General features: G+C 34.5%; 1 protein-coding gene across 1 annotated transcript in view; it reads right to left on the bottom strand.

The window, feature by feature from the left end:
- Nucleotides 1–13,268, bottom strand: part of ACSS3 (acyl-CoA synthetase short chain family member 3) — a 182,755-nt gene that overhangs the window by 124,176 nt on the left and 45,311 nt on the right. Inside the window, exon 3 of the mRNA XM_005571636.5 lies at nt 3,906–4,094. Within this exon, the coding sequence (XP_005571693.1) occupies nt 3,906–4,094 (189 nt within the window). The remainder of the gene's footprint in view (nt 1–3,905; nt 4,095–13,268) is intronic.

Genomic DNA, 13,268 nt, shown 5'->3' with positions numbered 1-13,268 from the left:
CACAATATTTTAGTTGCAGACTGGCAATTTAACATTTCTAAAGAAATATCTGAATGATTCTGTTTTCTACTGAATGGTATGAAAATGAATAAACCATTTGTAATTGTTATAGACTTAACCACTTCTACATAAATCTCACTTACCTGTTCAAAACTGCATACTCAATGATGTTTTTGACTCATATGTATGAAATGTATAAATCCCTTTCAAATAATTCATTAAGCCAGGTGGATTTGCCATGAATTAGTACAATGCAAATCTTGAGGCCCTTTACTTGCAAAGGCCCCAGTAAGAGCTGGCTGCTGCTGAGGTTGTAGCAGCATTTCATAGGTTTTCTATATGTTTCTCTTCTAAATGCCTAAAGAGACTGCAGCAGAAAAAGACGCAAATCTCCAATAACTTACAATATTTTTTCTAATTCTAAATATATATTCATATTCACCAAATATTACATTATATTATTTTCTTAAAAAGGCTCCCAAATGATTAAAGTTTCAAGCCCCACAAAGCCTAGACCTGCCCCTGTCCTTAAGATACACTTTGTACTCTTTACCTGGCAATTTGCTAAGTCATTCTTCAAGACAAACACAGGTGTAGGCAAAATGTATCCCTGTTGGGAACCACAGCTTATGTCAATCTCTCTTCTTCAGTATATTCTGGACATGCCTCAAATGTTCAGTTGTAGTCAGTGTTCATACATCTCTACTACTGCACAGTAAGCTCTATAAGACCAAGTTTGAATGCCATTTATTTTTGTGTTTCCTATACCTAGCACAGTGCTTGGCATGTCATGAGCTTTCAGCAAACATTTGTGGAACTCATTAATTTGCAGAAAAATAAGTCCTCATATTTTTAAGTATATTGTTTATTCACTAAGAAATCCAAAGCAAAAGAGACAGATAATAAATTATTCAGAGGGCAGAAAATTGACCCAAGGTATTGCATGTATTCCTGAATTCTGATTTCTAGTTATAATACATTTCATCTAGGAAAGGTTTATACTGTGCTAAATATATGCATATATAGTATTGTCTGCTTTTTGAATATAATTTAATATTCATGGAACTGAGGCTCAGTGCAATTACATAGTTTGCCCCAGGTTACAAGTGGCAAAGGCAGAAGGAAGGCCAGTTCGGTCTGGTTGCAGAACGTCTTTCCACCATATCAAGTTGCCTTAAAACAAAAGAGAAAAAAAAAAAAAAAAGCAAAAAGTCTTGTTTCCTTTTATTATATTTTTAAAGGTCAGACATTTGAAAATAATTCACATTTTAATATCTGTAATATGCACAAAAATAGCTCTAGATAGCATTCCTTAAAATTAGAATTCTGAATAAACAAAAGCAAGCTACATATCAGATTAGGAGCATATATAGAATATATCAAAGTTTGAATAATTTAATAAAGTCAAAATTAGACTTCTCCTCTGAAAAAAATAATTCCTTTCATATTTCTATTAACAGTCTTATTGGAGATATTGAGTCTAGACTGACTTGTTAGAATACATCATTTCCATCTTCTATAAAAATAAAACTTTTTCTTTAGCCTATTTATCTGAAGATCATGACATCAAAACCATTCCTAATTTCAACTACACACTAATTTTACCTAACTATCTCAGATATACATCTCTATCTCCATCTTCTCTCCTTACATTTGACCTGCCCAATTGCCTTATCTATAAAAGCATTTATTGCAGAAACCCCTTAACAAAGGAGTCTTAGGGTGTATGTGTGTGTGTGTGTGTGTGTGTGTGCGCGCACGTGTGTGTGTGTGTGATGGATGAAAATTCCTTAAATGGTATACCATAACTTTTGTAAATTCTTATTTTTTTTACATATTGTAATTTCCCTATATCTTATCAGAATTTTTTAAAGTTTCATTTGCAAGTCACTGACTGATATTTTTTCCCTAGATTTTCTTCATAGGCATTAACTCAACATGTTTAAAAAGAAGAAAAAAAAAATGATAAAAAGGACCCAGATGGTTTGTCCACAAATCAGCATTCTTATTTTAATAACTAACCTATTACAAAATAAAGTGAGATATGCAAAGCCTGACTCTATATCTAGCACTCAGGGGGGCTTCAGTATATATTACCTCTCTTCCCATTAAGAATGTCTTGTCTTGGGCTTCTAAAATTCTAAAGGTCAACCATCTCGTACTCTGATAGGCAGCTTCCTTCCTGAATCTTCCCAGAGTCCTTTTTCCCCTTCATATTGCCCACCGTTTTACAAACAGATCACCTATCAAAGGTTTTTATTACAGCTTCCAGCTTCACTCCTACTCACATACTGCAAGACCTGCCTCTTCTTAACATTGCTTCAAACGTGACACTCGCCTGTTCAAAAACTTTTACTCGTTAACAGAATCCAGTTCAGACAAAACCCGCCTTTGCAAGCTCACCGTCTCTCACCTTTTAGTCATAATGGTCTACTTACTGTCCTTCCAAATGAATTTTACCGTTTCCTGTCTCTACTGCTTGACTCACATTCTTTTTCTGCCTTTTTGGATCCTAATATGTCATTCTTTTCAACTAGCTGAATCTTAGCCAAGATCTAACTCGAATCTCACCTCCTTCAGGAAGCCTTCTTTGGCCACCCCGACTGAAAGAAAGTGTTCCTTCCTCTAAATCAGGGGTCTGCAAACTATGGTTGTGAGCCAAACCCAGCACAAAGCCTGTTTCTGTAAAATATTATTGACAAATACACACCTATCGTGTACGTGTTGTCTAAGGCTGCTTTTGTGCTACAACAGCAAAGCTGAGTAGGTACAATAGAGATTGTGTCATCCATACTGCCTAAAATATTTACTGTCTGGTCAATTACAGTTAAAATTTTTCTAACTCCTACACTAAATTCATAGATTAATAATAGTTAACATTTTTTAAATGAGTACTATATACCAGACACTGTGCTGTTTTAGATTAAATAGCTCAATGATATTTCACAACAGACTCACTAAATTGTTATTTTTGTACCCCATTCAAACATATACACTTCCTGGATGTATATGGATTGTAAAACTAGTTATATGTCCCATCCATTTGATAAGTATTACTTATTATCCAGTTGCAAAGACAGTATCAGGAACATAGTGGGAGCTTAATCAAATATATGTTGAATGAACAAATTAGTTATTAGTCCTTTTCTTCTATGTCTTATACACCCAAATATATGACAAGCTAAGTTGGAAAGCATACACCTTCTCTTATAGTTTATATTCCCCAAGGCACCCAGCAAGATGTCTTTCACATAGAACTGACTTTAAAACAAATGTGTGATTAACAGATGTACATGAAATAAAAAACATTTTATTTATGTATTTATTTAAATAGCTTGAAGTCTGGGCTTTTAGGGTACCTGTCACCCAAATAGTGTACATTGTATCCAATAGGTAGCTTTTCATCCTTCATCCCCCTTCTAGTCTTCCCCTTTCTGGATTTCCAATGTCCATTATACCACTCTATATGTCTTTGCATACAGATAGCTTAGCTTCCACTTAACAGTGAGAACATGAAGTATTTGGTTTTCTGTTCCTGAGTTGTTTCACTTAGGGTAATGTTCTCCAGTTCCACCCAATTTGCTACAAAAGATATTACTTTATTCTTTCTTATGGCTGAGAAGTATTCCATGGTGCGTGTGTGTGTGTGTGTGTGTGTGTGTATCTCACATTTTCTTTATCCACTCTTCAGTTGGTGGTCACTTAGGTTAATTACATATCTTTGAAATTGTAAATTAAGCTGCAATAAATGTATGCATGTAGGTGTCTTTTTGGTATTTAATATAATGATTTCTAGAAAAAGTATATATCAACCATCCTATTTGAAGGGAGGCTCTAACAGGTGTAGATCATTCTCAGATGATTCCTCCACAGATGAATATGATTTCCCAAAATAAAGCACTTACCTTTACATGATCAATGCGACTGCTTAGTTCTTTGGAAGCAAATCCTCCAAATATGAGACTGTGGATGGCACCTATCCTTGCACATGCCAGCATGGCATACATTGCCTGTGGGATCATGGGCATGTAGATAACGACAGTGTCACCTTTCTTGATGTCATGCTTGACGAAGACACCAGCCAGCTTGGAGACCTATGCCAAGACCATTAGATCAGTAAAGTGTTTTTTGTATTGTTTCACTAAACTTCTAACTTAAGGTAGTAATACTAGAAGATGATCAGCCACTTGGCAGTAGATTAAAGGAGCCTGAGTAACACGTATTTGATGATGATGATAATGCTTTAGATAGTGATAGTAATAACAATTGTATTATAATCATTAATTATAAACCAACCTACTATTATTATATCACATAAACTTTACGACTTAAGACTGCTTAACTATTCATGTTACAACATTTTTACTGAGCAACTATTATATACCAGATATGGTATGTAAGAGTTGGGAACACAACACTGATAAATGAAAGACACAGAATTGCCCCTGTAGAGCCTGTGTATTGCAAAAGGTGAATCTGTCAGGTGAAGAGAAAAACAAAATAATTACAAATTTAGATAGATGTTGGGTAACTGTTAAAGGAAACAAGTATACATTAATAAAGAAAACATATCATTAAACACTAATAAAGCAAATAAGACAAATTCTCCTATATTATTATTTACATCTAAAGATAAGGTAATAAGTCTCAGAGCTTATTAGCTCTGGTAAACAGCTATTAGCTAAGGTAAACAGCTAACCAAGGTCAGAGAACTAGCAAATGCTGTAACAGGACACGATCACAGGTCTTCCGACCTCATATTCTTTGCTCTTTCTATGCCTTTATAGTTTTTTTACACTAATCATTTATACAAAGTGACTTCCCTCTGTATTTGGATGAAATGTACACAGTTCTTTTTGCTTTTGTGTTTTTGAGACCTCAACATATAAATGTCTCTTCCCTGTAACGTGTTTTTGTACTTTCTAGCAATAAAGACAAAACAGATCATAAGCCCACACACGATAAAATTTCTTTCAAGAATTCTTCCCATTGGCAATTATAGCGAGCTGTGGGAAGCACCCCCAGACCTTAATGAATAAGTAGCTCAACATTCTTTTACTGAAAATATATATATTAAGTATCTATTGTATGTCAGATACTGTTTTCAGATACTTCAGATAAGTAAACAAGATAAGACAATAATCTCTACCCTCCAAATACTTATACTTTAGCAGAGAAAATACTTACAATAAGCAATAAACACAAGAAATAAGGAAATTATCAATTATGGTAAAAAATCTTCATTCATATGGGGGAGGGAAGTAGAGCAGAGTAAAGAGGATTTGGAGTGCAGGGGAAAGTGTGGATGCAATTCTCACTGGGACCTCACTAAGAAAGCAACAAGTTTAGTAAGACATGTAGAAGGTTGGAAAAAAGTGGATATCTATAAGTGTACTATTTTAGGCAAAGAGAAAATCAGTGAAGTACAAACATGTAAGAGGTAAAGGAGATCATATGTGATGCAATCAAGGAACAGCAAGGAAACCAGGGGCCTGGAGAAGAAACAAGTGACAAGACAGTTGTCAATCAGATCAGGGGACTAAAGGGCCTGTATGGGCGTGGTGGGCAATTAGAAGGACCATGACTTGACTTTGAATGTGACTGCCCAACACAATGAAGAGAGGAGGCTTGGGAGAAGAAATTAGGCCACACGGCTATTTATGGTTCCTTTCATTTTTGTCTCTCCTACTTTCAGAACAAGTTTAAAGAATCCTGAATCCTGGCCATTTTTCTCTTTTCTCTTTATTCACTTACTCTGTATAGATGAGGAAAGGTGTGGTCAAGGTTAAAGTCTCTGGTGAAATAAAGTAGAAGCAAAACAAACAAACAAAAAATATTTTAGTGTTTATTCTACTTTATATTGCAAACTCTATAATTGAGTGCTATGTTTCAGGAACTTCAAAGATGCTAGCAGAAGGTTATGAGAAAGATACACTAAAGTAATAAAAATCATGAACTGGAATTCTATATGGAATTCAAAAAACAAGGCAAAAACTGGAAAGTTATATCCAAACATCTCAGTGTGCAACCCCTGCAGAAAGTGACCGTGCTTTGTGATCACATTACTTGGTGCATCATTTAAGGTACCACACTGAGAGAGACCAAGGAGAAGAGCTAGTCTTATCCAAAGCTGTGACTTCAGCATCTTGAATTGGGCCAGTTGTTGAATAAAAACGACATTCAAGCAAGTTCCGTACAACAAATAATTCAGTAACTTTATAATCCAGTCTCACTTTACAGTGTTAATGGAAGATGCCCACAAATTTTCTGTCCTCTGAAATAAATGAGATTAAAAAATAACTAAGATCAGAGCAGAACTGAAGGAGATAGAGACACAAAAAAAACCTTCAAAAAAATCAATTAATCTAGGAGCTGGTTTTTTGAAAAGATCAACAAAATAGACTGTAGAAAGACTAATAAAGAAGAAAAGAGAGAAGAATCAAATCGACGCAATTAAAAATGATAAAGGGGATATCACCACCGACCCCACAGAAATGCAAACTACCATCAGAGAATACCATAAACACCTCTACGCAAATCAGCTAGAAAATCTAGAAGAAATGGATAAATTCCTGGACACATACACCCTCCCAAGACTAAACCATGAAGAAGTTGAATCCCTGAATAGACCAATAACATGCTCTGAAATTGAGGCAATAATTAATAGCCTACCAACCAAAAAAGTCCAGGACCCGACAGAGTCACAGCCGAATTCTACCAGAGGTACAAAAACAAGCTGGTATCATTCCTTCTGAAACTATTATAATAAATAGAAAAAGAGGGAATCTTCCCTAACTCATTTTGCGAGGCCAGCATCAACCTGATACCAAAGCCTGGCAGAGACACAACAAAAAAAGAGAATTTCAGATCAATATCCCTGATGAACATAGGTGCAAAAATCCTCAATAAAATACTGGCAAACCGAATCCAGCCACACATTAAAAAGCATATCCACCACGATTAGGTTGGCTTCATCCCTGAGATGCAAGGTTGGTTCAACATATGCAAATCAATAAACATAATCCATCAGATAAACAGAAACAAAGACAAAAACCACACGACTATCTCAATAGATGCAGAAAAGGACTTTGACACAATTTGACAGCCCTTCATACTAAAAACTCTCAATAAACTAGGTATTGATGGGATGTATCTCAAAATAATAAGAGCTATTTATGACAAACCCACAGCCAATATCATACTGAATGGGTGAAAACTGGAAGCATTCTCTTTGAAAACTGGCACAAGACAGGGATGCCCTCTCTTACCACTCCTATTCAACATAGAGTTGAAAGTTCTGGCCAGGGCAATCAGGCAGGAGAAAGAAATAAAGGGTATTCAATTAGGAAAAAAAGTCAAATTGTCCCTGTTTGCAGATGACATGATTTGATATTTAGAAAACCCCATTGTCTCAGTCCCAAATCTCCTTAAGCTGATAAACAACTTCAGCAGAGTCTCAGGATACAAAATCAATGTGCAAATTAACAGGCATTCCTATACACCAATAACAGACAAACAGAGAGCCAAATCATGAGGGAATTCCCATTCACAATTGCTTCAAAGATAATAAAATACCTAGGAATCCAACTGCCAAGGAATGTGAAGGACCTCTTCAAGGAGAACTACAAACCACTGCTCAACAAAATAAAAGAAGACACAAACAAATGGAAGAACATTCCATCCTCATGGATAGAAAGAATTAATGTTGTGAAAATGGCCATACTCCCCAAGGTAATTTATAGATTCAATGCCATCCCCATCAAGGTACCAAGGACTTTCTTCACAGAATTGGGAAAAACTACTTCAAAGTTTAGATGGAACCAAAAAAGAGCCTGCATTGCTAAGGCAATCCTAAGCCAAAAGAACAAAGCAGGAGGCATCATGCTACCTGACTTCAAACTATACTACAAGGCTACAGTAACCAAAACAGCATGGTACTGGTACCAAAACAGAGATATAGACCAATCGAACAGAACAGAGGCCTCAGAAACAACACCACACATCTACAACCATCTGATCTTTGACAAACTTGACAAAAACAAGAAATGGGGAAAGGATTCCCTATTTAATAAATGGAGCTGGAAAAACTGGCTAGCTATATGTAGAAAGCTGAAACTGCATCCCTTCTTTACACCTTATAAAAAAATTAATTCAAGATGGATTAAAGACTTAAATGTTAGACCTAAAACTATAAAAACCCTAGAAGAAAACCTAGGCAATATCATTCAGGACAAAGGCATGGGCAAGGACTTCATGACTAAAACACCAAAAGCAATGACAACAAAAGCCAAAATAGACAAATGGGGTCTAATTAAACTAAAAAGCTGCTGCACAGCAAAAGAAACTACCATCAGAGTGAACAGGCAACCTACAGAATGAGAGAAAATTTTTGCAATCTACCCATCTGACAAAGGACTAATATCCAGAATTTACAAAGAACTTAAACAAATTTACAAGAAAAAATCAAACAACCCCATCAAAAAGTGGACAAAGGATATGAACAGACACTTCTCAAAAGAAGACATTTATGCAGCCAACAGACACATGAAAAGATGCTCATCATCACTAGCCATCAGAGAAATGCAAATCAAAACCACAATGAGATACCATCTCATACCAGTTAGAATAGCGATCATTAAAAAGTCAGGAAACAACAGGTGCTGGGGAGGAGTGGAGAAACAGGAACAGTTTTCCACTTCTGGTGGAAGTGTAAACTAGCTCAACCATTGTGGAAGACAGTGTGGCAATTCCTCAAGGATATAGAACTAGAAATACCATTTGACCCAGTCATGTCATTACTGGGTATATACCCAAAGTATTATAAATCATGCTACTATAAAAACACATGCACAGGTGTGTTTATTGTGGCACTATTCACAATAGCAAAGACTTAGAACCAACCCAAATGTCCATCAATGATAGATTGGATTAAGAAAATGTGGCACATATACACCATGGAATTCTATGCATCCATAAAAAAGGATGAGTTCATGTCCTTTTTAGGGACATGGATGAAACTGGAAATCATTATTCTGAGCAAAATATCACATGGACAGAAAACCAAACACTGCATGTTCTCACTCATAGGTGGGAACTGAACAATGAGGACACTTGGACACAGGGCGGGGAACATCACACACTGGGGCCTCTCGTGGGGTTGGGGGAGTGGGGAGGGATAGCATTAAGAGAAATACCTAATGTAAATGATGAGTTAATGGGTACAGCACACCAACATGGCACATGTATACATATGTAACAAACCTGCACATTGTGCACGTGTACCCTAGGACTTAAAGTATAATAATAAAAAAAATTCAAGACCTTGTGTGAAACAAAGATCTCAAAATGGTAGATCACAGCCAAATGTGACCAAGATGTATTTAAGTTGGGGCCATATCACATTTTAAGAGAATGAACCAGCACATTAAATTTAGTAGGTTTCACATACAAATCTAGATCTCCAGTTTCTCTAGAAAAATTGTAAAGTCTAGCAACACCAGGCCTGTGTTCTTGAATAACAGCAATCAATTGAACCAGATGATCAGCCTAGTGGTTTGCCATAGAACTGGCTATTCCCAGGGGGCATTTATCATACAGCTTGCGTTTTTTTTCATTCTGAGTTCAAAATATATTTTTTTTACTTCTTGTTTATTTTATGCTATATGCTTACACCATAGTTCCCTAACCATACAGAAAGTGTGATATATACCGACAATTGATGTTTCTCCCATCCACCCACTTCTGTAGGCATCTGAGTTGTCAACCACTGCCCTGAAAACAATTTTTAGTCAAATTAGGTTGCACCAGGCCCATGTAACCACTAGATGGAGTCTATTTGGCCTTGCTTATTTCAGCTGCTCTTCAGTGTTTTGATAACCTGATAACCACACCAGACTTGGTCTACAGACAAAAGGTTTACAGAATCAATAGTACAATTTTCTTTTCCAGTAGTTTTCAGGGCTAAATGTCACTCTGGTAAACTTTTTCATTATAATTTATAAATCTAAATATATATGCATGAGAATATGTATGAGAAAACATACGAGTTTATAATCACTCAAATACAGTATTATTGGAACTCCAAAACAGAAGGCATTTGATACTGCTATTTCAGGGTTCACTTAGTTTTTATCAACTTCAGGTGGAAAATTATCAAAGAAAAAAACCGGTATTATTTTTAGCGAATGCCATATTCTTATCCTACCATAAATGTCTGAGTGTAGAGTTACGATTTCTATTATTAGCAAAAGGGAAAATATTTTAATATAGGTTGTTTATAATAAATAGTTTTTCAACTGACGAAAGGTTAACCATGTGCCATTCACCCAATTCACATTCATCTTTGCACCTTCTTAAATTTGTTTTTTAATTTGTCAATAACTTGATGGTTTTATACAAGGATAGACCAGAAAAATTGATTTTCAGTCTGACATCAAGGGCAATACAGATCCCAGGGGAGCAAGGCCAGCTAGCATGAGGATACTACACTGCCAACGTGTGAATAACTGGGCTGTGAAGGAAACCTAGAGGAAATGAAATAAACGTATTTATTTAGATATAACAATGTGTGACTCTTCCCACTAGAATTTATATGAATCATTTTGGTACTAATTTAAAGCCATTTTAACACATAAACATCCTGTCATTGGTTCAATTTATGTAGTATCTGCTGTATGTCCTAAACTGAGGTCAAGTCTACAGATACAAAAATGAGAAGGAAATGGTTGGTCCTTAAGCCAAAGAAATTTGGAGTCTGGAAAAAAAAATCACGTATAGTAATAATAATTGTAAAGAAAATGTAACAACTGAAATTTATATATTGTAAAATGGTGTACACATATATTTGGTTTATATATAACATAAATATAATATATAATGCATCAGATAGAAGTAAAAGCTTTAAATTTCAGTTATAAAATGAAAACATATTGATATGAATAACGAAAACTAAATTAATTAAAAAATTTGTTATCATTCTGGAAAATCTTTCAAAAACAGTCTTTGGGGTAGTATAATTTTGTTATCAAATGCTCATATCTCAAATATAAAAATTAGTCAAAACTGACCAAAAGATATGTTCTACAGAACAAATTAGCAGTTGCTTCACAAATAGCAAGTGTGCTCATTTAAGGAAAATCACGCTTGTACAAAAAAAATAGTTCTAGTTTCCAAGTTGTAGTAAAAATGCAGTGATCACGGGCAACTTCAAAACCACATCAAAGAAAACTGTATGAAAAAGCAGACAAGGGAATGCATATTTTCAAAATGCCACAATGTTACATTGCAAACCCTGATCTAAACAGTACAAAAAATAAAACTAATTTAAAAACCAACTATAATATCTGAGGAAACAGATTACTAAAAGTATGGATAAATGAATTGTTCTCGAGAATATGTATAATTTTCATAGAAAGAGTTATATAAAATACCTGCACCTTACTTTTAAAAATATTACATTAATCATACACATTTTTGTTTGTTTTACTTGTACACATACAGGCAGCCATTGAGAAGATTGAAATTGTAACTATAATGAATAACTTATTCTTTTGTCCATGCATTAACTACGTATCCAGGTAAATACCTGTGGAAAGAGAATTTTCAGGAATATAAATATTTTCATATAACATAAGAACGTTCTAGAAATGTAACATTTTAGACAGTTACAATTTATTAGATACAGCATTGAACTAATTTTCATTTAAGATGATACTATGCTAAGTCAATTTATTTTGAGATATGTCTCTTAAAACCAGGAAAGTTAGAGATGTTATTTAAAAAAGAAAGATCTTTCTTTCAAAGATGAAAAAAATCACATTTTCGTTTACAAGTAAAATGTATTATTACTTATCTAAAACACAGAGGAATATTTATTTTATATTTAAGAATGGCGTTCTATTAAATTTTCTAAGAAAAATTACAAAATGCTATATTACATTCAAAATAGTTATCTGTCAGTGGTCTAGAAAACATTTACTAGCACATTTCTTCTCGAATAATTTTCTCCAAATGAAAGAGTAAATACCATTACTCAATTATCATTTTTCTCATTACCAGTTTCTTTACACATGGGTTTCAATCAATATTTAGTCATTTTCAGACTATGTATTCACAAGCAAAGTGAAATAGATAATTATTTAATCCCTTTAGTTCAAGCTCAAAATAACCAATATTTCAATAATCTTTTTGCTTTCAAGACTACTGTGATTTTCAGACTATAATTTCACAGAAAATTAGTTAAATCCTGTATTTCCCTACGTATATGGGCTCACAGTTTTGATAAGGAATATTGTCTTCCATTTCTTTAATACTTACGTTAAAATTTAAAAGAAAATCATCAGAATTCATCATATCTTGTAAAGAATATTTTGTTAATTATAAAACAGTATTTCTATGTAACAATCAGGCCATTGTGGACAGAGACAGGAGAAGCCCAAGGTCTTAAAGAACGGAAAATGTAATTGATGATTGTCATTAACACACAACAGGTATAGGGTGCATGCAATAAAAAGGAAATAAAACACATAGACAAAGAATAATTAAGGATTGCCTCCACTTTTTACCATTTTAACATCTCTACACTCTAGACATTAATAATTGGGTTAGTGTAACTTCCTCCTGCTTTTACTCACTGGAGAGTTTCTGACAATATCTCTAATCATCACAGCATGTGCCATTTGGCTGAAAAAGCGAAGGCAGTTTAGTTTAGAGAGAGAAAACATTCAAGATGAAGAGGTCATGAGATTAACTGGAAAGGTATGAAGAAACAACATCAGATATGATGCAAAGCCTTGTTATGCCCATCAAGTTTAGACTAACCCAAAAAACAATGTATAATAATTGAAAATTGTTCATCCTCTTTAAAAGTAAGTGCTTTCCAAATTCTTAAAATGTAATCATTATTGCATAAACTACAATCAATAATTTAATGATTATTGTATAAACTCGATTATTATGTAATAAGGGTAAAAATAAATAAATGTATTTGAGAAATATTAAGAATGGGGCCACAGTTTGGGTTTTAGCAACTGACTGGAAAGTGATGCCATTCACATTGGACATGTTTAAATTTGAGATGCTAGTGGAACAACCATGTATAGACACCTACTCGGCAATCCTGCATATGATCTCAACATCAGGAGAGAGATGTGGGCTGATGACACAGAACTGAGAATAGCCAGCATTGCCACTGGGAGTAGCCATCACATACATGGCAAAAAAGGCCATTGGCACAGATGTAATCACCCAGGCAGGATGTGTAAAATGGA

The sequence above is a fragment of the Macaca fascicularis genome, chromosome 11, assembly GCF_037993035.2.
Source record: "Macaca fascicularis isolate 582-1 chromosome 11, T2T-MFA8v1.1".
Taxonomy (NCBI): Eukaryota; Metazoa; Chordata; class Mammalia; order Primates; family Cercopithecidae; genus Macaca; species Macaca fascicularis.
The sequence above is the reverse complement of the archived record's forward strand: the minus strand, read 5'-3'. Positions and strand labels throughout refer to the sequence as shown.